The sequence below is a fragment of the Semicossyphus pulcher genome, unplaced genomic scaffold (assembly GCF_022749685.1).
Source record: "Semicossyphus pulcher isolate SPU_LCO1_2020_fin unplaced genomic scaffold, fSemPul1.0.p SCAF_16, whole genome shotgun sequence".
Taxonomy (NCBI): domain Eukaryota; kingdom Metazoa; phylum Chordata; class Actinopteri; order Labriformes; family Labridae; genus Semicossyphus; species Semicossyphus pulcher.
In genome coordinates, this window is record NW_027211670.1 from 13885287 (window position 1) to 13908895 (window position 23609).

At 39.8% G+C, this 23609-nt stretch overlaps 2 protein-coding genes across 2 annotated transcripts in view; both read right to left on the reverse strand.

The window, feature by feature from the left end:
- The window catches only part of lrp2b (low density lipoprotein receptor-related protein 2b), a 40133-nt gene extending 30774 nt beyond the window's left edge, over positions 1-9359 (reverse strand). Inside the window, exons 1-20 of the mRNA XM_069663895.1 lie at positions 9293-9359; positions 8266-8376; positions 8020-8142; positions 7343-7459; positions 7022-7132; positions 5902-6018; positions 5201-5317; positions 4836-4979; positions 4309-4425; positions 3912-4040; positions 3538-3707; positions 3164-3387; positions 2709-2915; positions 1787-1989; positions 1546-1686; positions 1157-1366; positions 868-1060; positions 519-644; positions 301-431; positions 64-201 (exon numbers count right to left, since the gene is read on the reverse strand). Coding sequence (XP_069519996.1) covers positions 64-201; positions 301-431; positions 519-644; positions 868-1060; positions 1157-1366; positions 1546-1686; positions 1787-1989; positions 2709-2915; positions 3164-3387; positions 3538-3707; positions 3912-4040; positions 4309-4425; positions 4836-4979; positions 5201-5317; positions 5902-6018; positions 7022-7132; positions 7343-7459; positions 8020-8142; positions 8266-8376; positions 9293-9359 — 2896 coding nt within the window. The remainder of the gene's footprint in view (positions 1-63; positions 202-300; positions 432-518; positions 645-867; positions 1061-1156; positions 1367-1545; positions 1687-1786; positions 1990-2708; positions 2916-3163; positions 3388-3537; positions 3708-3911; positions 4041-4308; positions 4426-4835; positions 4980-5200; positions 5318-5901; positions 6019-7021; positions 7133-7342; positions 7460-8019; positions 8143-8265; positions 8377-9292) is intronic.
- Positions 9360-14685: 5326 nt separating this feature from the next.
- muc13b (mucin 13b, cell surface associated) lies at positions 14686-19916 on the reverse strand. The gene is made up of 12 exons (XM_069663896.1): positions 19912-19916; positions 19284-19867; positions 19019-19141; positions 17885-17994; positions 17589-17647; positions 17272-17441; positions 16234-16362; positions 16055-16097; positions 15833-15870; positions 15455-15542; positions 14909-15188; positions 14686-14838 (listed from the first exon to the last, which is right to left on the reverse strand). Exons 1-12 carry the CDS (start codon positions 19914-19916, stop codon positions 14686-14688), a joined length of 1782 nt encoding a protein of 593 aa, XP_069519997.1.
- Between the last annotated feature and the right edge of the window lie 3693 nt (positions 19917-23609).

Genomic DNA, 23609 nt, shown 5'->3' on the forward strand with positions numbered 1-23609 from the left:
GTATTCAGGTTTGAGAGAGTGACATGCATATCCTCTGCTTTTGCTCCCTGTGTGTGAACTCACTGCTGTGGAGGTCAGCTGTGTAGGCCTTGATATTCATGACTCCATTGATTCCTTGTCTGACCATAATGTTTCCTCCTCCGTCCCTCTTCCTCATCTCGTATATTCCTCTGGTCCTCGTATCGGACACGTACAGGAAGTCTACGAAACAGAAATGGATGGTTCAAGATGTGTTAAAGCTGCAGATTAACTTGAATAATATAGGAAGTACAATGGGACAGGTGGGACAAAGAAACCCACCTGAATAAACTGTGAGGGAGTAGGGCTGAGTGATCTGGCCGATGTTAGTAAACGTCTGTCTGTCGTATCCTTCAAAGTCAATGTGACCAATCTGGTCCAACTGGGCATCCACCCAGTACAGCCGGTCCATCCTGAGGACAGATCACACACCAGAGAACATAAACAACTGCAGTCCACACAACATGCACTCTTTCATTCCTGAGCATTCCTGTGCTTACACGTAGTCCACAGCGAGTCCATACGGCCATCCCAGCGACGTGTTGACCAGAGGAGCTGCATTGCTGCCGTCAGTGAAGCCTTTCATTATGACTGCTGGACGGTACCAGTCAGACCAGAACAAGTAGCTGTGGATCAACATTTTATTAGAGACACAAAAGCACAAGATGTTTAGTGCTAATCAAAATATAACTAAAGAATTAGTTAAACAAGTCTGTAAATAAAGTTTACAAAGTGATACTTTAATCTGTTCTAGGGTAATCAATGCAAGGCACTTGTGCACAGACATTACAAGATGTGAAACGAGCAATCACTCTCCAGTATTTAGAGCTCATAAATCTTCTTACTCACCCAGCGCTGGGACTCACTGCAATTCCTTTTGGGTTCCTCAACCCCGTCACGATGTCGCGTCTGGACTTGTCTGTGACTTTGAAGGCCACCACCGACTTGTAGCTGCTCGTGGTCCAAAACAAGACTTTGGAGGTCCAATCGTAAGCCATGGCGTCAACCGTTCCCACTCTGTAGCCTGTTAAAATCTGTTGGACTGACAATCCATAAAGAAAGTCAATACAGTTATTATTGTTACTCAATTATTATTTCTTACGGCCAACAAATTACACAAATGTTCATGAAGATTCACCGCTGCCGTTGAGGTTGGACTTGTAGACGAGGCCTCTGGACCTGTCGTTGTAGAAAACTGCCTCCTCGTTGCCGTCAAACTCCACAGCAGAGCCGGAGAAAGACGTCCCGAGGCCTGAGAGCGGCAGGGTGACGTCCTCCTGGAGTGATATATTCAGTGGGATGCCCCGCACCCCGGCATAGGTCGCCAGCATCAGGAAGTCCTTCAGCTCTGTTTAAAGAGTGAGTGGTGGTCGTTACTCGCACATACGGTTACAAACTTAAGTATGTTAAGTATATTTAACTGCCTGTTTTATGACTTCTCAAAAGCAAGCAAGCACATAAACTAATGTGAGTTCAATAAGAGACCAACTCCAAACATCAGGTAATTTATTTCCTCAATCAACTCACTGAAGCAGGTCCGACGATCAGAGTGCAAGTCGTAACCATGGCGACACTTGCAGCGATAACCCAGACCATCATTGTCAGTGCGGTGACTCAAAACACAAATGTGCTGACAGCCACCGTTGTGTCTGCCGCAAGGGTTCATCACTGCAGGACAAGACAGAGGAGTTAAACAAGAGATGAGAGAGCGGGCATGAGCAGAAAAAAAAGGACACAGTATTTGGTTTATTAGGTTTCCTATCCTTACCAATAGGTTGCATTACAGGGTGCGAGATCACAACATGGCCCGGTCGCTTTGCCGTGCGATAGAGGAGTGCTGGGTTGCTGCCGTTGAAGCGGTTGGCTCTCACCACGCCCATCTTGGTCCAGTCCGAGAAGAAGACGTGGTTTTCAAACACAGCAATTCCAAAAGGATGCGGGGCCTGGGTCCCACCATTGAGGACTATTTTCCTATGAAATGACAGCACTTGAGAAGTGAGTTGGATGACGGATGCATCGTTTCCTTTCATAGATTTAGAGATGTCCTGATACCATTTTTTCCCTTCCAGATACAGATTCCAACCCCTACGACTTAAGAGCAACTCTGTGATACCAGTGCAATAAAAAGAATCATTTTTACAATATTTAAAAAAAATAATTTTAACAGCTTTTTACTAATAAGCATGCATGGATGTCATATGTTTGCTCTCATTGCAGCTCTGCTCACGGCCTCTCCTGACATCCTGTATCTGCTGAAGAGTGTCGGAGAGACGTTTATTTTTAACATGTAACGGCTTTATTTTGTGATTTTACCAGTTTTAGGTATCTTACCTTAAAACAAAAATGTAGCCTTAAAATGAATGATGGGAAAACACTGATTCTTGGGATTTCTCTAGCTTTGGCTAGTTGCGCTTTCAGCTAGCATTGCATTATTGTTTTTAGCTGCCACATGATAATTTACCTGGAATCAGTTCTTCTTTGCCATTCTTAAACATTAGTTGCTAGTGGCAACCATAATATATATTATTACTGAGTAGGCTACTGCTTTGGGGAAAGTAATTTATGGTATCAAAACCATGCATTAGATGGCGTACGCGCTGATACCCATGATAATAACTCTTAGATTTCAGTTCCTCTCGGGGTAAGTAGACATTTTTAATGACTGTCAACATTTTCAGTGCAGCGTTTACCTGTCCAAACCGCTGTAGGTGACGGTCTCCACCGTGTCAAAGTGGCTGTCAGACCAGTAGACCCTCTGCGTGACGATATCCAGGGTGATTCCTGTCGGAGTGCCGAGCCTTATCTTTACCAGCTCGAGACGGTTGCTGCCGTCCATGAAGGCACGTTCGAGCTTCATCTGCTCACTGGCAACGCCCATGTCTGTGAAAAACATGTAGCTGCAGACAAACAAATATCAGTGAAAATATAAAAGACGCCAGCTCAAACTTTGGCATGATAGAATTATAGACTTCTTTGAATGATCATAAATGTGTAAATGATAACAACCACATGTAAACTTGCCATCCTCCATAAATCACATAGAACTGACTTTGGACCAGTCTTTAGCTTGTTCCAACATCCCCACAAGTATTGATCTCTTCCCCCCTTGACTTTTTTTGGAGCTTTGAAAGACATTTAAACCCACCCCACTGTCGGGTCCAGGGCGAGCCCATGAGGAGTCTGCAGGTTTTCAGCCACTAGCGTGACACGATTCCCTCCATCATAGTCGCACATGTCGATGCGCTCCACCATGGCCTCTAGGACGTAAAGTTTGAAGTTGATCCAGTCCACTGCGAGGTTCTGGACATTGTGGACTGCAACGGTCAGAATCTCCTTAATATTTTCCCCGTTGTAGTCGGCAGAGTAAACCTGGCAAAAGAATGAAAGGTTTTGGGATTAATGAATATTTTCTTCCTGACTCAACTGCTGCCTTTTGATTGACAGTTTTGATGAGCAATAGGAAGATAGGGCTAAAGAAAACTGTCATCATAAATGTCTCAGACAATGATCCAGACTGACCTTCTTGGTGTATGTGTCGCTCCAGAAGACTGTGTCGCTGTGAAAGTTGTACGCCACTCCAACGGAATAACCTTTGCCCTGCGCCGGCACCAGAGTTCTGACAAAGCGACCGTGTATATCGGCAATCATCACATCGCCCCCGTTGGTGAAAATGAGCTGGGGCAATCCACCTGGAAAAATACACAGACACCAGACCTCAGATCTTTAAAACGTTTGGGTTATATTTGATCTTTAGTAGAAAAATATAAAGATTAGGAATGTTTCTGTGTCTTTAAAAAGGATATTACAGACTGGGGTTAATGCAACGCCCACAGATGAAGTAGCACCATGCATTTATCGTATAAAGCTCCTGTGTGCTGTGGGACTCCCTGTACCTGACACGTTGGCTTTGCAGACGTGACCCTGCTCCAGGAAGTACCCATTAGCGCAGCTACAGTGGTGCGTCCCGGGTCGATCTTCACACAGCTGGTCGCAGATCCCCCAGATCTGACAGTCATCATAGTCTGAGCACAAGAACAAGCATGTAATGTTTTTCGGCAAAAGGACGAGGATCTATACCTGCAGTTTGTTACCAGAGTGCTGTTAAATAAAGACAGGGACTTTCAAGGCTGACTCATGTTGAAAGCTTGGACAAAATTAGTCCCTATTTATTCTCACAAAGTGTTTTTTGTTGAATAGTTCAGCTTTTCTAACACTATGCATATAAAGAAGCTTTTTATGCTGTCAATAGCTGTGAATCACAAATAAGGGTGCACAATATTTGGCACTCACCTACGCAGGAGCGGCTGTCATTGGCTACAATGTAACCATCAGGGCAGTAGCAAACACCTCCCTGAGGAGACTGGTGGCAGAGGTACTCGCAGCTCAAGCTGGAGCACTGATCCAGGCCTACGAGTACAAATATATATATATATATATCACATATATCAAAATGATGGATACAGGTAAAGGTTCATCGTAATCAGTATCGGATCAGCTTTATAGCCACCATCAAGTCATTCTGGAGGCCATTAGTGCTCCTATACTCAGACAATTACCTGAAAAAAGGTTAATGTTAAACCAGGCATGTGTGAAGGCAGTGATAAGGAAGGAAGACGCTCTGATCATATCAGTCCTAACAGCTGACTTCTCAGAAACATTTACACACTATAGCGTCTAAAACCCTTGCACCTGCATTTATAGCCAAATGAAAGTGCTGCAAGCGTGCTACACGTGAGCTGATCTCTCTCACAAAGGCAACCTTTAATTCACTTCATGTTAATTCAATTCTTCAAACACGTATTTACATGTTAACTTACTGCAGGTTTGTTGTGCTGTGGAGTTGGCCTCGTCTGTTCCTTCAGGGCAGTCAGGTTTGCCGTCACACACTTTGTCCAAGGGGATACATAACGGCGAGCCTGGGCATCCCCACTCACCGGGGTAACAACGTCGAGAGTCACTATCTAAAAACAACAGAAAAACTCCAGATTATATCATCAACTAGAAATATTTAAACATTGTAAAGTGATGAAAAAAACATGTATTGTGTCCGTATGTGAACTTTAACTTTTGAAGAGTGGATTCCAAAACTCTTGAGGAGGAGGATGTAATTTCTTTCCCATAGTTTTTCTCCCCTGCACTATATGAACCCACTTCACACTTGATCTTGAGCAAGTTTTCTCACCACATCCTCTCTCGTCACTGTAGTCTCCACAGTCATTGAACTGGTCGCACACCCAGCGCTGAGGAATACAACGGCCACTGGAGCATGTGAACTCACTGCCGCTGCAGCTCTGGTAAGCTATACGGAGAAATGAAACTCACAATTATTCCAATTTCAACAGATGAATTTCGGTTTTTAAGTGTGTTTACTGTCTGAATATTTGGGATTATAATTACACAATGTATTATTATGAAAATACAATATTTAAGTTATTTTCTAAAAATTACTTTTCTTTCACACAAATGCAATAAAGATAACAATTAGATTACAAAATAAATGTACCTGCAAATTTTGGCTTAATAAATGGCTTTTGGATTATTGCCCAACTTTTAGGATTTATTTACTCAACAGAAATAACTACCAACTGTAACTTACATAATTTGGCATCTATTGCCTTTGCTTAGGGGCTGTAATATAGCTTCAAATTAACGTTATAAATGCCTAATACCAGTGGAGGTTGCATTAAACTTTTAAGCAGCCTTAAAAATGAGAAAACACTGAATTTTGCTTTAGTTATATTGCAAATCTTCTAATATTGTTTTATGAACAAGTTCCTCTTTAAACAAAACAACACTTTTGACTTAACACTAATTGACCTAAAAAAATACTAAAGTTTCATGGCCATTAGAGTTGAACTGTGTCAGTGTCACTCAGATCCTTACCACAGTCTTGCTCATCACTGTTGTCCCCGCAGTCGTCCCAGTGGTCGCACACAAACGAATGTGGGATACAGTAGCCATTTGTACACTCAAACTGGTGGATGGGACAGTGCTGTGTTGCTGAATATAAAACATAGTGACTCATATTAAGAAGTGGTCGAATTGTTGTGGATAGGCCCACTTGAAGTTAAATGCCGTTAACACTTGCTTCAGCTTAAACTGAAGCAACAGAGTGTTCATTTTCTATTTCCAAAATCACTATGAAGCAAAACTTACAATTAACCAAAGTAACAAATGCTGAGCTTTTAGTCAATAGTTTTCTTATAGCATTCATGTTGTTAGCAATACTCAAATGATTCATAGCAAATGCAAACGATTCAAATTAAATGCACACAGAAAATTAAGATGCATTAGAGGAATACAACTGATGAAAACGTTTTTAAGGCCAGTTTGTGCCTCTAGTTAGCACTGAGGAATAACTTAGTTAAGCTATCTAGCTCACCAGCTAACTATCTTGTTACTGACAAAGATAACTGATGTTCGAGGCCAAATTTTGTCAAAAAAAAAACCTGAAAATCATTTGACAACACTTACTGCGTCTTGAGCTACTCTTGTATTCAACTGGAATGAAACAATTTCAGTCTGCTGCTCAAAACCGATTGTTTTGTTTACAACGTCGACGCGGCTTAAGCCCAACAAAGATGGCGGGCGGAAGTGAAGTTTACGGACCTACAAATATGAAATTCTTCTTTTATATAGTACCATACCAACTCTGTATACGCCAAGTAATAGGGATTGTCTCATCCTTTTAGGTTTCAATCAGTTTTGATTTTGGAAAAGCAGCGCCAATGAGGCAAAACTAAATTAATTCCCCTCAAACACCTTAAAGCTAAAGATTGGAGACGATTTTTAAAATTGAAGGAATAAAAAGTAAGGATTATGTTAACGTGGTGGGGTAAAAGTAAAGTCTTATGAAAAATAAATACTCAAATACCTTGAAACTCTACTTAAGTACAGTAACATGGTTCAAATGGTATTTAAAGTTACAGCAGACAGAAGTATTCATCTCTAAAACATAATAACTACTTTAACAAACCAAACATTTACTCCTGTTCCTACTCACTGCAGTTGAATTCATCAGAGCCATCCCTGCAGTCCTGTAGCCCGTTGCAGTGCTGGGAGTTGTTGTAACAGGCCCCGTTAGCACACGTCTTCTCAGTGCATGGTGGGTAGTCTGCAAAAAAGACACAAGCTTATTTTGTAAATAACAAGGACCATGATTTTCTGGCAGCAATGCAAATAAAATAATCCCTATTGAAGCCCTATAATTATTAGAGATAATAAGGGTTAGCAAAAATATCTGACAGAAAAGCTCAGTTTTGTGAATTTTTAAATGACATCAAAATATATTATTGTAAGTTAATCGTAGATGAAAAAGTCTTACTGCAGTTGTTTTCATCAGAGTTGTCCAAACAGTCCTTCACACGGTCACACCTGTACTTGCCGGGAATGCACTGGCCCTCCTGGCAGGTGAACTGGTCTGGGCTGCAAGTCCGTCCATCTGAACCAAGAACCATGTGAGTGGGATTTATTTCAATATCATATGTTGCAGGAAAATGAGATTTGGAATTTGGATTTAAAGTACTAAGATGTTAAAGGGGCAGTTTGTCAACATTCTTTATCATGTCTTTTTATTTGTCCAGAACACTGTTGTTCCTCTGACAGTCAGAACAACAACAAAAAAACTGTTTAACCTTGACCTACATCAAGCTGTTTTCTTCTTAACTACGTAGAAAGTTGGGACACTTTTTTTTTACCTATCCCAAATATGTTGTTGTCCACATTAGATTACAGTAATTCAAATTGTAAACTTCAAAACTTGTTCCTACTGAATGGTATAATAAGGTTTATACATGGATTATGTTGCCATCTAGTGGTTTTACTCTTCTGCACATGAGCAAGCAGCATCTGAATAATACAAATTATCAACACTTTGAGCCAATTGTCAGGACACATTACTTGAGTTTTTGAACTATTTGGTCATAGATAAGGCAAGGTGTGTCACAAGTCATCATTTCCTAAAGTTTGTCAGCCTGTCCTCAAACAGCACAGTCTGCATACCACAGGCTCTCTGTTCATCTGAGCCATCTTCACAGTCTTCCTCCCCATCGCAGACAAACCCCGAAGAGATGCATTCACCGCTCGTCACACACTTAAATTCTTGCGAGGTGCATGATGGAGGTGCTGCCACAAAGAAAAACACATTTGTAGAGTTAATACATAAATAATAGTGCTCTACTTCTCAACTCGGTTTTATGAGGGTTTGTGGTGCATGTATAAAATCCCGTGATGGGGTGAAATACTCACGACAGTTCTGCTCATCTGAGTCATCCGTGCAGTCTTTAGTCCCATCACACCTCCAAGCTATGTCGATGCATTGTCCACTAGTGCACTGAAACTCTGTACTACCACAACTTCCTGTGAAAACACACAAAGACAAAACGCTACATAATAACATCCATCATCTTTTATGGGCTTGGCTCAACTTGCAGGGTTTTAGTCCCGGAGGTCATTCACACATTAAATATTGTTTAAACTACACTCAGTGATGGCAGCACGTTTAAATGTCAGATGTCCATGTTGCTTAATTGAAAAATAAAGTGTATTTTACTATTTCCTTGACAAATGAGTTACTATGTTTATGACAGCTGAAGCCACACTCCGTGTGTGACATTTGGACCCTAAAACATGTGATTCAGCCATTAAAGGATAGTTAATTCTTCACCTTGAATCCACAGTCGATCTTATGACCTTGGAGGATACAACCCATCATTGGAATTATAGAAATGTTGAGGTGTGCACTTTGTAATCATTGACAATATTTGTTTCTTCGGAACTTCTTCTTCAGTATTTGGTGAAATTAGATTTGAAATGATGTACAATAATCGGACAAAAAGTCAAACGTGTATTGGAAATATTCAACTTCTGAAAACCTTGCACAGGCTTGACCTGAGGATTTCCTTTGAAATACTGAAAGTCTTTGGTGGTAAACTTTTACTTTTTGCACAATATATTTACATTGCATTTTTGTGCAAACTTTTAAAATGGATTGTTTTAGGTTCTAATGATTTTTAAACTACTACAATTTCCAATGAAATTATGGAATACGAGTGTCAAGCTACTCAAATCTCATTTTGGCATGAAACTTTTTTTGGACATCTCAAAAAAGTTACACAAACTGGAAAATATAAAATCCATTAAAAGTTAAAGCTCTGTGATGATTCAAAAGTCACACTAATCATTACTTACTATTCCCTTTCATCCCACTCTCATTACTCAGCTTAACATAGTGGTGAGTAGAAAATGTAACATGAAATCAAGAGTAAGCACATACCTTGAGCGAGTTGAATCCCTTGACACAGCAGCAGAAGACACAGAAGCTGAAGACCGTTCAGGCCCATTATTTAATTCTGCAGTTACTTCGAAAAAGTGTGTACACTCATGCTAAATCTGATCCTGTTGACCCAAACGAGCCCGGGGAAGACACTGCCTTTGGGACTGAGATGTATGACCACTGAGCAAACCAGTCGACCAATAATGTGACATGGAGTAATAAGGCTTTTTATGGCTCGCTCCTTTGCATAAACTTCATCTAAGATTAACTTTTACTTGATGCTGTGTTGTCTACATCAGCAAGAAAAACCGACCATTGATGGAACAGGAAGTTAAGACTGCATGTGGCTGGAAACAGGATTAGTGAAGGTGATTAGTTTTTTTTCCCCACACATTTTTACACCCGTTTACAAAATCCAAACACGCTACAACATATGTGATATACATACAGAGGAATATATGGTAGACACATGTGGCAACTCGTAAATGAATTGCAACCAAAAAATGCCCTATAAGTAAAGAGTGCAATAAGTCACATAGGTAGTGTATTCTGCATACAGAAAGGAGCTGTTTATTATGGCAGTGCTTTATCATTAATGTGACACAAACATAGAAATACTTGGAGCAATCACAGCATACCTTTATATAAATACATTGCGGCTGTAATAAATCATACACTTAAAGGAGCTGTGTTTGGTGTGTTAAAGCTCCTGTGAGGAGTTTTTTGCTGGTTATGAAACAGACTGAAATTAATTCTGATGACTCTATATGAGCTACAAAAGCAAACCAGACCATCAGCAACAAGATTGATTATTTCTATATAGTTATTTTTAATGCCCTGGTGGGGGGTAGGTGTCAGACGAAGTGATTAACTGCACGCTGCCTTTGTTTACATTTTACAGGGCAAAAATTTAAAGGGAGTGATACATGTGACTGTTAAAGAAAGCAGTATGAGGTTTTTTTGTTAAAAAACACTTAAAGGGCCAGTTTGCTGATTTTCAACCTCTGTCCTATCATGCGATTATGGGGAGCTAATGCCATTATGGTAGGAAAAAAACGCAATTTGGCTCTGTGCCTTTGGAGGACGCTATCTGCTTCTCCAATGGGCCCTGGAATACCTTCGCTGGATTACTTAAAACGCGTCATCTGGCAGAGGCCAGGGAGCTCGCTAAACTACAATTCCTCAATCTAGGACGCCCATCTCCAATGTCATGCCTCGTTCAAAATCGTCAGGTTTGAAATTTAGACTGCAGACCTGAAGAGTTCTTGACGATCCACCGGTATATTCTTGTCGTATTTCGGCTTCTGTACCGCTCTGAGCCATTGCCTGCAGCAAAAGTATTTCACTCCAGCGTCTCTCGCTGGGCCGTTCCTTCGAGAGGGAGGGCTGCAATGCACGCTGGGTGTTGTAGGGCTGTTTTAGAACTTTCTCCACAGCTATGGTACCAATTTCAAATATTATTGCTTCTATTACAGAGAACACCAGCTTTGACTGACAGTGGCTTTTTCCAGGGGCGAATTGCTCCTTTAAGCATGTACAAGAAAAAATCAGCAAAGAGATTAGAGGTATGGCTTTGTCCACAGGGGGCGCCAAAATGAACACAAACCGAAAGTTCCTCACAGGAGCTTTAAAGTCGAGGTGAAATGAAAAATGTAATTTTAATCCTTTTAGATCACATCCCCGGTAATATTGTGCATCTATTTGACAATATAGGCCAAAAAAAATACAGAAATCCATTTCTTCGTATTCTTATATCAAAATCCGATCATTTTTTCTTCCTGTAAAAAAAAATATCCTGTGTGCTTACGTAGGCTGGAACCAACCAGTTTCAACCAATCAATCTGCAACATTTAGTCGCAGTGCACCAAGAACGTTCGGTCAGTTAGCTAGCTACTGCGCTGTGGAGAACGTCTGTCTACGCCCACTTCTCAATGATCAAATCAGATACCTCCAATGATATGTCCCACCTGCACGTCCTGTTTCACTTGGAAATACGTCACGATGCGGAAGCTAGATACTCTCGAAATGCCGTTTCAGCTCGAATAATGAATAATAATTGCTACATAATTGAAACATTATGTTCAGTTACTGAACTTTTTGCAGCTTCGACCGGCTTCTTTGTTAAATGTGTTGAATGTCTAATTATGATTTAGGCATGACCTTAAAGGTGACAGAAGACGTTTTAATAGGCCTTTCACCTTTTTTGTGTTACAGCACAGCAATATGCTTTTGTACTACAAACCAGTTAAGCAGTTTGCTGCGACAAGGTTACGCGTTGTTAAATTCAATAAACAGATTTAAATTTCAACACAAATTATTTTTCCATATAAGCATGTGTTCAAACTTACTGTTATTATTGATACCACATACTGTATATTATATTCATATTATAATATATAATTGCAATTTTACCATAATATTACGTTTACTATTGACTTATATTCCGTATCATACTACATTATACACCTATACACACTGTAATATACCATATTGTATTATCTCATACTGCTAAAATGTTACTGCTGTTTACCCATACATGTCACTTTATCACATAACTACTTCTTTAACTTGTCACTTACTCCTACTTGTATAACAGTTGTATATACCTCTTATTCTATTTATTTATTTTATGTATTCTTGTTTGTATTTGTTTACTTGCCATTTGTCTTTGTTCTGCTGCAACACCCAAATTCCTCCACTGGAGACAAATAAGGGATTATCTTATCTTGCTGGAGCTTTCTGACTGATACCTGCTCTGCATGTCACTGTTACTCTGTTGCTGCAGGTTACTGAGAAGTCACATTTGTTTCATTTCCTTCCTTTTCATCTCAACACTGTAGATGCAAAATGAGTATCCTAACCAACCAGTATGCTAAAAAAAAAAAAGGCTGCCCCAATAAAGACTTTCAGGATATTTCAGTGATTCTAAAACCACTTTATTTGGTAAAAGATTCCATGCTGTGTCTTTGAGTTAAGTTAACTCGCAGTAAATCACATTGGACAAGCTTAAAGACAGTGGACTCACACACATACAACTGTTTTTATAGTGTTTGTGAAGGTTAAACTGTGGCGCCCTTCAGTGGTAGAACCAAAGAAGACACCCTGCACACTGCAATGATCAAATATTGATACGGATCAAAAGGTCGTTAATGGAGAAGAAAATCGATTTAAATATTTAATTAATGCTTTCCCATAATACCATCTTGGCTGATCAAATATATCAACTCCACTTAATTGTTTTCATTATTACTGGAACACACCTGTCAGTGAAATCATAGTAAACATTTGAAACAGGAAACAAGACGAGAAAACCGACCAGACTGATCATGAGCTGCGGAGCAGCAGAACGTCCCTGTTTGGCTTTAATATGGTTTAAATGAATTAAAAATTATAGGATATGATGAGTGACAATGAAAAACTAATACAATAAGTTTTTAAATATTTGGAGGGGGGGGCGCTGGTGTAGCGCAGTTGGTAGAGCAGGCGCCACACGCACAGAGACCACAGTCCTCGACGCACTGATCGCAGGCTCGACTCTCGGTCTGCTGATCATTTGGTGCATGTCATCCCCCACTCCCCACTACCTGTCCCTCTTCACGGTCCTATATTATAAAGGCCAAAAATTATCTTTAAAAAATGTACGTATTTGTTAGATTTTTATTTTATTGTGTTCATTTTAAATAACAGTTTAGTATCAATCAGGCATGAAAGTGAATCAAACTTGCCTCGTGGCGTGACCATGCTTAAACCATTACTCTTTACAAATGTATGAAAAGTTCTTGATGAAAAAAAACAAGGAGCTACCACCATCGTAACATCATTCAAGTACAATTTATTGACCTGGCAGCTTTCTTTGTTTTGCAGACGTGTTTGATGTATTCAAGGTCGTGCACCACCGCCACTTAAACAATGTGTGTCATTCTGCAGTGACAATACCAGCATTTTCAGTGACTCTCAGTGTACAAAATAGAACATCAATTTCACTGTAGCAAACATTTACTCTGTGTGTATGGTTTGATGTCATCAGGGTCGTCGTAGAGCTGCTAGAAGGAGAGGAGAATTTTGTTTTATGAACTGCAAAACCAAAACCAACCAAAAAACATCAAACACACTCAGAGGCCTACTCACCAGATTTCTCCCCGGAGTCATCTACATAGTCTGGTAGGAAGATAGGGTCTCCATGCACCCCATGGATACATTTTTCTTACTTAGTTTTTTGTAAACCTCTTGGTGTCTAGTAAACAAATTTTGATGTTCCCAACTCAAAATATTGTCCCAAGCCATTTTTGCAGCCATCTAGGATTTCTGACAAAATGAATTGGCATGAGGAATTGAGCAGCTCCGGGGGACATTCCTGCAGTCAGCATGCCAATTGCACGCTCCCTCAAAACTTGCGACATCTGTGGCATTGTGCTGTGTGATAAAACTGCACATTGTGGCCAGCCTAAGGCACACCTGTGCAATAATCATGCTGTCTAATCAGCATCTTGATATGCCACACCTGTGAGGTGGACGGATTATCTGGGCAAAGGAGAAGTGCTCACTAACACAGATTTAGACACATTTGTGAACAATATTTGAGAGAAATCGGCCTTTTGTGTACATAGAGAAAGTCTGAGATCTTTGAGTTCAGCTCATGAAAAATGGGAGCAAAAACAAAAGTGTTGCGTTTATATTTTTGTTCAGTGTATGTCATCATCTCTGTCATCATCTCATCATCAGTGTCATCATCTCTGTCATCATCACGGTTTTAAAATATTTGTCATATTTTTTATTTTATTTTGTACATTTTAAATAGTTTATCAATCAGAGAATCAAAATTGCCTCATATATACTCTCAGATATACACATAGAACATGAAACAATGTCAGTGTAGTAAACATTTACACGATAGATAGACTAACATGACAATACGTAAGAATAACAAATACAAATTTGATCAGACTACAAGAAACTCGTCTCATTCAGATAAAATAAATGAGTTAAACATAACGACTCAGCATAAACATTCGACATTATAACAAGTAAAGTCATAGACGAGAGACAATCATATCACACAGCTCTAGGTCTCACCTTGATCTGAGTATAATTTCTGTCAAACAGTAAGTCTGTTGGAAGTAATATTTCACAATAAAACTGACAATAAAAATATGAAGAAAACCTTTGAAAAGATGCAGTCTATGTCATATCCTGAACGTTCATAAAGATTGGTCAAGGAAACAACGGGAATGACTTATGGCAGCTTATAATTGGTCACAATTTATTTCAAACTACGCGGGCTAACGTGGTTACTGCTCATATTGGTGTGTTAATGGTGTATAGTTATATGGGAAGGGTACAGCGAAACGTTGACATGTTTCTGATCGGGGTAAATGTCAATTTGTTGTTCCTTCTTAATATCTTCCGTTGTCCTGCTTGTAGTAAGGGTTATTGAAGCCCTGATTGGAGGAGTACGGGTTGCTCTGGGGTCGACTCTGGGTGTAGGGGTTTGTCTGGGGTCGACTCTGTGTGTATGGTCTGATTTCATCAGGGTCGTCGTAGAGCCGCTAGAAGGAGAGGAGAATTTTTGTTATGAGTGAACTGCAAAACAAAAATCAACCGACAAACATCGAACACACTCAGAGGCGTACTCACCGTCCTCCCCGCAGAGATCAGGTTCTGCCGGCTGTTGCTCAGAGTCATCTCCAGGTTGTCCCTGCGGTCCAAGCTGCTGTTGGTCGTGGCCCGTGGGATTCGAGGCACCCCACCGCTGGCGAAGGCGTTAGCTGACCCGTTCACTGAGACTGGCCGACTGTTGGCTGCGAAGCCGTTAACCAACGGAGCCTTGGCAGCAAAGCTCATAGCAGGCCTCCCAATGTCTACATCTTTGTTCTTCTTGGAGCTCTTCTTCCAAGGTCTAACGAGATAGAACAACCGTTTTTGTTATTGTCTACTGCCACTGTATCGGTACAACTTCATCAAAGTATCTAATATATTTGTAAACAGATTTTTACTTCAAATTGAGAGATGTGTCTGAAATCTAATTGGTTAAAAACACAACACGACCCTTTTGCACAGTAAAAGTTCCTAATGTGCCAGGGTGTATAAAGGTTAATGAGTAGCCTGAGTAAGAGAGAATATGGCAAAGAGTCAAGTGAGTGAATGAGTAGATGAGAAACTCACCTGAGTGCCATTACAGGTAAAAGAAGGACTGCGATGAGAAACAGTGCCCCCAACACGGATCCAACAATCACCAGTGTAAGCTGCCATGCTGACAAAACACAGGAGGGGAAGGACATGAATAACCAGGCTCTGCTTATGAAAAGACTTAAATTATACTGTTTTTAAATAACCCTATTAAAAGTAGTAATGCATTGAAATTAAAAAGTATGAATTTACTGTTGAATGTGTTGAAACATTTCAGCAGTTTGGTTTGGAAGCAGGTTACATTTGTAGCATTGGAAAGCTTTTTAAGTTATTTACCATCCATTATAAAGAAGCATAACTGATTGTATTTAATATAACTTTTGGTCCTATTGTCTACACATACTGGATACTCACATTCATTGCAGTTAAGGCCGGAGTAACCGAATGGACAACTGAAAGACAAGAAAAACAGTTAATTTTACAATTACATTTATACCCAAGCTCTCTATAAACTCAGACCATGTTTACAGCGTCGATCGGCTTTTTCTTCTCTTATACTTTTGGGAAGACATTTTTTAAAATATGATTACATAATTGTCACATTGTCAGAACATGGTATGACATTTTAGAACTTACTCAACACACTCGTTGGACACAGCTTTTTTCCCACTGGGACAAGCTGCAAAGATGAAAAAAGTTAATATAATTAGAGTATAGTTTGTTTCTATATAGTTTGTAGTTAAGTAGAGAAGAATATCACAGGATGTAACACACACAAACACTTTCTCTCCCTCCCACTCCCCTAATGCGCTTACCTGTGCACAATCTGGTGGTGAAGTCTGTCGTAATGTAGCCTTCCTTACACTTACAGGAAAAAGATCCCGCTGCAGCCTTGCATTGTGTGGTTACATTATCACAGGCATTTCTCTCACACAGGTCTTCATCTTTGAACAAAGGAAAAAAAACAAGACATTAGCACATAACTCAAATCAAAATCTGGTGAAAGGATTTTTCACCATGGTAGACATTTAAAGTGGGCATGTTAATGACTGATATTATACATGCTAGCATACGATATTTACTAATCAAGCTTTACATTAGTGCAAGCAAGGTGTAAATAATAAAATAATCGTTTCATAAATTTCATATTGCTGGTATTGCTGTCTCCCTCTACCTCTCGTGAACTTGCACAGAACAGAGACAACATTAATGGAGCCTCGCCTTCAAGCTCATTTTGGAAAGCAACTCAAGGGTCCCAGCTTTATATTAAGCTGCAAATGTCTCATCTCTCTCTCTTGTCTGTCAGCGCCACTGCCGCCCTGCATGGTTACCATGCCCGCTGTTTCATCCCCAACACCCCAGCATCATTTTTCAGGCTGCGCCTAGGAGCTGTCATAAGAATTTCATCTAATTCAGATGTTCTTAGCAGAAGCTGTGACTTTCCTATTATGGCCAATAGTGACATGATTTAATGTGCATATAAACTGAGCGAGTAAGGTACTGTAAATTATCAGCTAATCATAATGTATTTAATGTGAAAAAGTGGTATTGAGCCATTAACTGTATGGAAATTAAGCGGGATTTTTGTCTTTCGATTGGTAGAATATTTCCATCAGGAATCAACAGAAAGACACCTTCAATTTCTTTGAGTATAAACAGAAAAGAATCCATTAAGAATTACCTAAACAGGCTTCTGGAGAACACTAGTTCACAATGATTTATGGAAGTAGTTGTAGAACAATTGCAGCACAAAAAAACATCCTGTTGCAATGCTTAAATATCTTATAGATAAATGTCAACACCCGTCTACATAAAGATCACACATGCACACTAGATACAAATAATAAACGTACCTTTAAAAGTTGACCCTTCCAGTAGACAGCCCCCACATTCACTAATCGCCTTCTCTAATGTCTCCGTGACAGTTTTTGTGTCAATGTCAGCTTCTGCCTTGAAAATGATATCTACATCTGCCACAACTACAATTGTTGCCCTTGACCAAACTCTGCTGGTATTATTGGACCTATTTGGAAAAGAAAAACATGCACTTAATGGTTATTTTACTCAGTTATTTTATGTGCAATATGCCAGAAGTGTACTGTACAGGGTGTGGTTCTAGATAGGGAGAGAGTCAGATGGAAAAAAAACCCATTGTCGCTCTGAAACTTACCAGAGCTTCTGCACTGTAGATTCTGAGTAGCCATCAACATCTATATAAACCCCGTTCAGCTGTGTTTTGGAAAGATATATCATTTTGTTTAGGCTGACTGGAAGACCAACCCCTTCAAATCAACATTATTTTGCTTTCATAGATATTGTGCAGCAACATAGTACATTCATTACCACAAGAATTAGTTTTGCTGCCTAGGTGTAGCAAAGGCGAGTGAGATGAGCAATCACTGTTGTAGTGGTTGCTCTTAAAAACTTGCAAACACACATGCAGCGCAAAAAAAGATGAGCACTTACCTTGGCAACAATGGCTGTGGAGGCTTCTAGAAATTCTGATGATGCCGGGTTTTCCAGGTTTGCACTGTATACTATTTGAGGCAGGGTCAGTTGTCCAGGGAAAACTTTGGCTAAAATAGGAAAATATAATCTTAATTAATCTCAAGTACATCATATCCATGTATTAAAGGATCAACAACTTAGACACTTATTATTTTCTTGCTGAGAGAAATATGCGAAGACAAAACCACCCACATATCTTTCCAATTAGATGTAACTGTTAGCCTAGCATCATGGCTTGAATTGCGTTAACTTTGGGTAAAGTGATAATCTCATACATTTTCCTTTAAATAAATGTCTGTTAAGTCACTATCTATCGCCGAATGGTGATCGAGCCTATGGCCCACTGATGAAAGCCTTTGCAGAATTACGGACTGTGTGTCTGGTGCGACTTTCGCGGAAATAATCGCAAGCACAGTTAGTGATGCGTTTTCCGTCAGCCAGCAGTGGTTGGTCTGCCAGAGAGGGTAGGCGGAGCTAAGAGGCTGTTTTTTCTGCTCTCCGCAAGTGTTGCGAGTAAACAGTAATCTACGATGGCTGAACAAACAAAGAAAAGATCGATGACTACAGATACAACTTCAAAAATAATTGAAAATCAAGAGTTAAGACTGTAACAAGGGGAGCCAACCGTAGACGTCTGGATATCTGGGAAGTGTACTCCCGCAATTACCATTTATTGCCATAGGGTGCCACCAAAGACGATGAAACTGAGATCTCCGAGATTATTACCTATAGCCGCAGTTTTATCGGAAACATAGATGAACTGTATTATGGTCACTTCCTACTGTAGTTATAAATGTTGATATTGCGCAAAATGTCACACTGCAGCTGTAAGTATTTCATGAAGTAATTAACATAGAACAGGTCTTCTTCAGTTGCTTATGATTTTGACTGACCTGATACAACTGGACCTCACTGAATTGAGCTCAGTACAAATAATTGACTACAGTGACAATCAATTCTCCTGTATGACCAAATTCTCTTATATCCCACAGATACTTAAAGGCATACACTTGGGTGTTTTAAAAAGTGTTCTTTTAATAACTTTTTCATGGAGCAACAACCTCCCACAGGTAGGATGCAACAAATACTTACCACTCTCACAACGCTTGCTGTCATAAATGTAGATGTCACCAGGCAAACACAAACATTCAAACTTTTGATTGGCACGAGGCACACAGGTGCTGCCATCGCCACATGTGTCTGGTTGACAGGGTTCTTTAATGGCAAAGGGAAAAAAATACAGACAGACACCAATGTAAGTGTTTACAACATAATGTGAGAGCATCAAAGAAATGAATTCTAGGAAATTTTCCTTTTTTGGACAATTACCTGGAAGCTTTGGTGTTGTTGGTGGAACTGGTGGAGTTGGCGGTTTTGTGGTTGGACCACCTGGACCTGCTGTTGTTGATGGAACTGGTGGAGTTGGCGGTTTTGTGGTTGGACCACCTGGACCTGCTGTTGTTGGTGGAACTGGTGGAGTTGGTGGTTTTGTGGATGGACCACCTGTTGTTGTTGGAGCTGGTGGAGTTGGCGGTTTTGTGTTTGGACCACCTGTTGTTGTTGGAGCTGGTGAAGCTGGCGGTTTTGTGGTTGGACCACCTGTTGTTGTTGGAGCTGGTGAAGTTGGCGGTTTTGTGGTTGGACCACCTGTTGTTGTTGGAGCTGGTGAAGTTGGCGGTTTTGTGGTTGGACCACCTGTTGTTGTTGGAGCTGGTGAAGTTGGCGGTTTTGTGGTTGGACCACCTGTTGTTGTTGGAGCTGGTGAAGTTGGCGGTTTTGTGGTTGGACCACCTGTTGTTGTTGGAGCTGGTGAAGTTGGCGGTTTTGTGGTTGGACCACCTGTTGTTGTTGGAGCTGGTGAAGTTGGCAGTTTTGTGGTTGGACCACCTGTTGTTGTTGGAGCTGGTGAAGTTGGCGGTTTTGTGGTTGAAGTCACACCTTCTGTTTTTGCAAGTGAGGCTGTTGTGGTAGAAGCAGCACAGTACAGCATTTTTGAAAACTTACCGATAAGTTCTTGGGCACAGCAAAACTTGCCGACATTCGACAGAAATGAAAATCTACTCCACTAGAACAATCAATTGAACAGATTTATCCAGATTTGGAAATTATTATTTATCTATGAGGCATCACAGGTTACAGGAAGAAAAGATAAGTATGAGTCGTAAAAAAAAAAAAAGATGAAACTGTAGCCTTATCTCAATCAAATTATTAACAGATGCCAGCTTTACAATATAACTGCATGGATTATGGCTTTATAGCAGTTTTACCTTTACTGGAAGATTAATAATTAAAAATCAAGGAGACCAGAAGTACAGCTTTAAGTGCGGGTGGTAAACTAGGCTTGGCCCTGCCATATTTTACACAGATAAGCTGAAAAAAAGTCAAGCTGTTCACCATGTTAAAGGCAGAGAATTGTGGTTTTCATGGGTTCAACTCATATGTGACAGCCTGAAATGGAGAATAACAAATCCCCTGGTTTCTTTATTTAAAATGTACTATCATTATAATTAATTGAGTGTCAACCTCTTAGCATCAACAGGAGGTGGTGAGACTACCCAATATTCATTGAAATGAATGCATGCCAAAAAGACTTAAAAACGAGTAATTTACCGCCCCTGTAAAACTCACTTCAAGCTCATTTATTACTTCTGACAAGTAAAGCATTAACCAGACTGAAGGTTCTTATACCTCCAAAGGAAGGCAGGTTAGTAAAAAGGTGATGAGTTAAGTGAGATTGTTTTCATCAACACCATCTTTAAATATTTATATCAGATTATGTGTGCAGCAAACAAACCCGTAACGTACAAATCACTGTTAAGGAGAAGTTGAAGCAATTACAAGTATCCTGATTTTACGCTGGTAAATAAAGTCTAAAGTTTAGCTGATAATTGAACTTCTTATCATCTGAGCTATTCCATTTTCAGAGACTTAGCAAAATAAAATGAGCATTTTAAGTTAAAATGAATTCTTAGACTACTTACCAAGACAGGCTGCAGCCAGCCAAAGGACATAGAGGAGTTTGATTTCTCGAGCCATTGGAATGAATTTAAGGATTTCGCTTCAGTCCAAGAAAGAAAGCCAGTGAGGGCTGTGAGTGGACGACGCTTTAGTTCCCTAAAACTTTGGCTGTTTAGGGCTCAGGTGTCCTCAACCGGCCGTTTTAATCATTAGCCACTCCTCAGAGGGCGGCACTGTGCTAAAGTACATGTCCTGGCCCAGAAAACATGACTCAGTTTATCAGTCTTCCATGACATACATCTGTTTTAATCACTTTGTTTTATAATGTCCTGACAGTGTGTCACAGATCAAAGAGCTATTTGACTGTTGGCAACATGAACACAACCTCAGATGATTTACACCATGAGAAAATCCACAAAGAAAGAAAGGTGACCCTGCTGTTTGTTTCATGAATGCTCTTTGGGCAGTGCAGTGTGAAATCATCTCAGATGCTGCTTAATGAATCATCATGAGCTCTCTTATAGTGTTATGTTAAACATAATAATTTAAAGGTATTACAGGAAAAATAAAACTCTTTGTAAAATTGAAGAGGAATTGGGCCTTGCTGTTTCCACATGTTGGGAAGTGTTAATGACTATGTTCATGATAACTTCAGCCAACAGCAATGCAATGTAATCTTTTAAGCAAAGTACCCTGACTCAAAGTGTTTTTGTTTGCCACTGACAGGCTCAGATTGTAATCCTTAAATGTCTCACAACATTATGTAAAGGATTCCTACAGAGTTAAACCTTCTTGTTAAAGAGGAAGATGATTCTTTTGACACCATAAACCATTCTCTCTTCAAAGCGACCAGACTCCACTGACAAAAACGGTAATTTTACCTCGCATAACATAGCAGTCGCCTGGTCAGTTGTTTTGTGATATTGTGTGTTATACCGATATTGTATTTGATCCTAACCATAGAAAACACAGGAGTCACGTCATAACAAAGGAACCAATCGAGTATGTCGATAAAAAGTATTTAAAAAGAGCTGTTTTTTCACACATTAGAGCTCAAATTTCAATTATATTTAGCACTAGGCTCTTAATTCAATTAATTAATGTTCACATGACAATTAACATGACCCCTATAGAGCCGCGGTTAGACCACAACATTTATTCAAATCACTCTATCCTTATAAACTTTAGAAATCATCTTCAAAAACCATATGCTTTCAAGATATAATTAAACATTTATATGAATATGTTTATTTATGTGTCCACAGTTTAGGCCTCTTCCAGTAAGGAGTCAAAGATAAAATACATAAATAGGTATGTCATTTCCTGAATCTCTATTGCGCCTGGGTCAAAGGTCAAGTCAAGACTCTGTCCCTTGACTGAGTTGGAAAAATTCCAGTTCTTTAAATAAAGCAGAAGGTTCAGATTAGATGAGAGCGTTTACTGACAGAGGTTGTTACCACACAGGCACCGTGTGATGTCACGGACATGTTTCCTGGCTGAACTTTTAGTCTAGTAGGAAGATAGGGTCTCCATGCACCCCATGGATATATTTTTCTTACTTAGTTTTTTGTAATCCTCTTGGTGTCTAGTAAACAAATGATGATGACAGTGATGATGACAGTGTTAATGACAGTGATGATGACTATGATGATGACAGTGTTTATGGCAGTGATGATGACTATGATGATGACAGAGATGATGACAGGACACAAATTACGGAAAGTATTTCTGTCTGTCACATTATGTTTACATTAAATTAATGATGACAGTGATGATGACAGTGATGACGACAGAGATGATGACACAGATGACGACAGTGATGATGACAGAGATGATGACAGTGATGACGACAGAGATGACGACAGTGATGATGACAGTGATGATGACAGTGTTAATGACAGTGTTAATGACAGTGATGATGACTATGATGATGACTATGATGATGAGAGTGATGATGACAGGGGTGATGACATAGATGCTGACAGAGATGATGACAGATGATGACAGTCATGATGATAGAGATGCTGACAGTGATGGTGACAACAGTTATGATGACAAAGATGATGACAGAGATATTGCGCCCATATCAAACACAAAACACAGGCACCGTGTGATGTCACGGACATGTTTCCTGGCTGAACTTTTAGTCTAGTAGGAAGATAGGGTCTCCATGCACCCCATGGATATATTTTTCTTACTTAGTTTTTTGTAATCCTCTTGGTGTCTAGTAAACAAATGATGATGACAGTGATGATGACAGTGTTAATGACAGTGATGATGACTATGATGATGACAGTGATGATGACAGTGATGATGACAGTGTTAATGACAGTGATGATGACTATGATGATGACAGAGATGATGACAGGACACATATTACGGAAAGTATTTCTTTCCGTCACATTGTGTTTAAATTAAATTAATGATGACAGAGATGATGACAGAGATGACGACAGTGATGATGACATAGATGATGACAGAAATGACGACAGAGATGATGACAGAGATGATGGCAGAGATGATGACAGTGATGACGACAGAGATGATGACAGGGATGATGACACTGATGATGACAGAGATGATGACAGGACACGAATTACGGAAAGTATTTCTGTCTGTCACATTATGTTTACATTAAATTAATGATGACAGTGATGATGACAGTGATGACGACAGAGATGATGACACAGATGACGACAGTGATGATGACAGAGATGATGACAGA

Coding starts and splice junctions, on each gene's coding strand:
- muc13b (XM_069663896.1), bottom strand. Junction 17,995..19,018: donor CAGCAAGCGTTGTGAGAGTG/GTAAGTATTTGT, acceptor TTCCTATTTTAG/CCAAAGTTTTCCCTGGACAA. Junction 15,871..16,054: donor GTGTCCAACGAGTGTGTTGA/GTAAGTTCTAAA, acceptor CTTGTCTTTCAG/TTGTCCATTCGGTTACTCCG.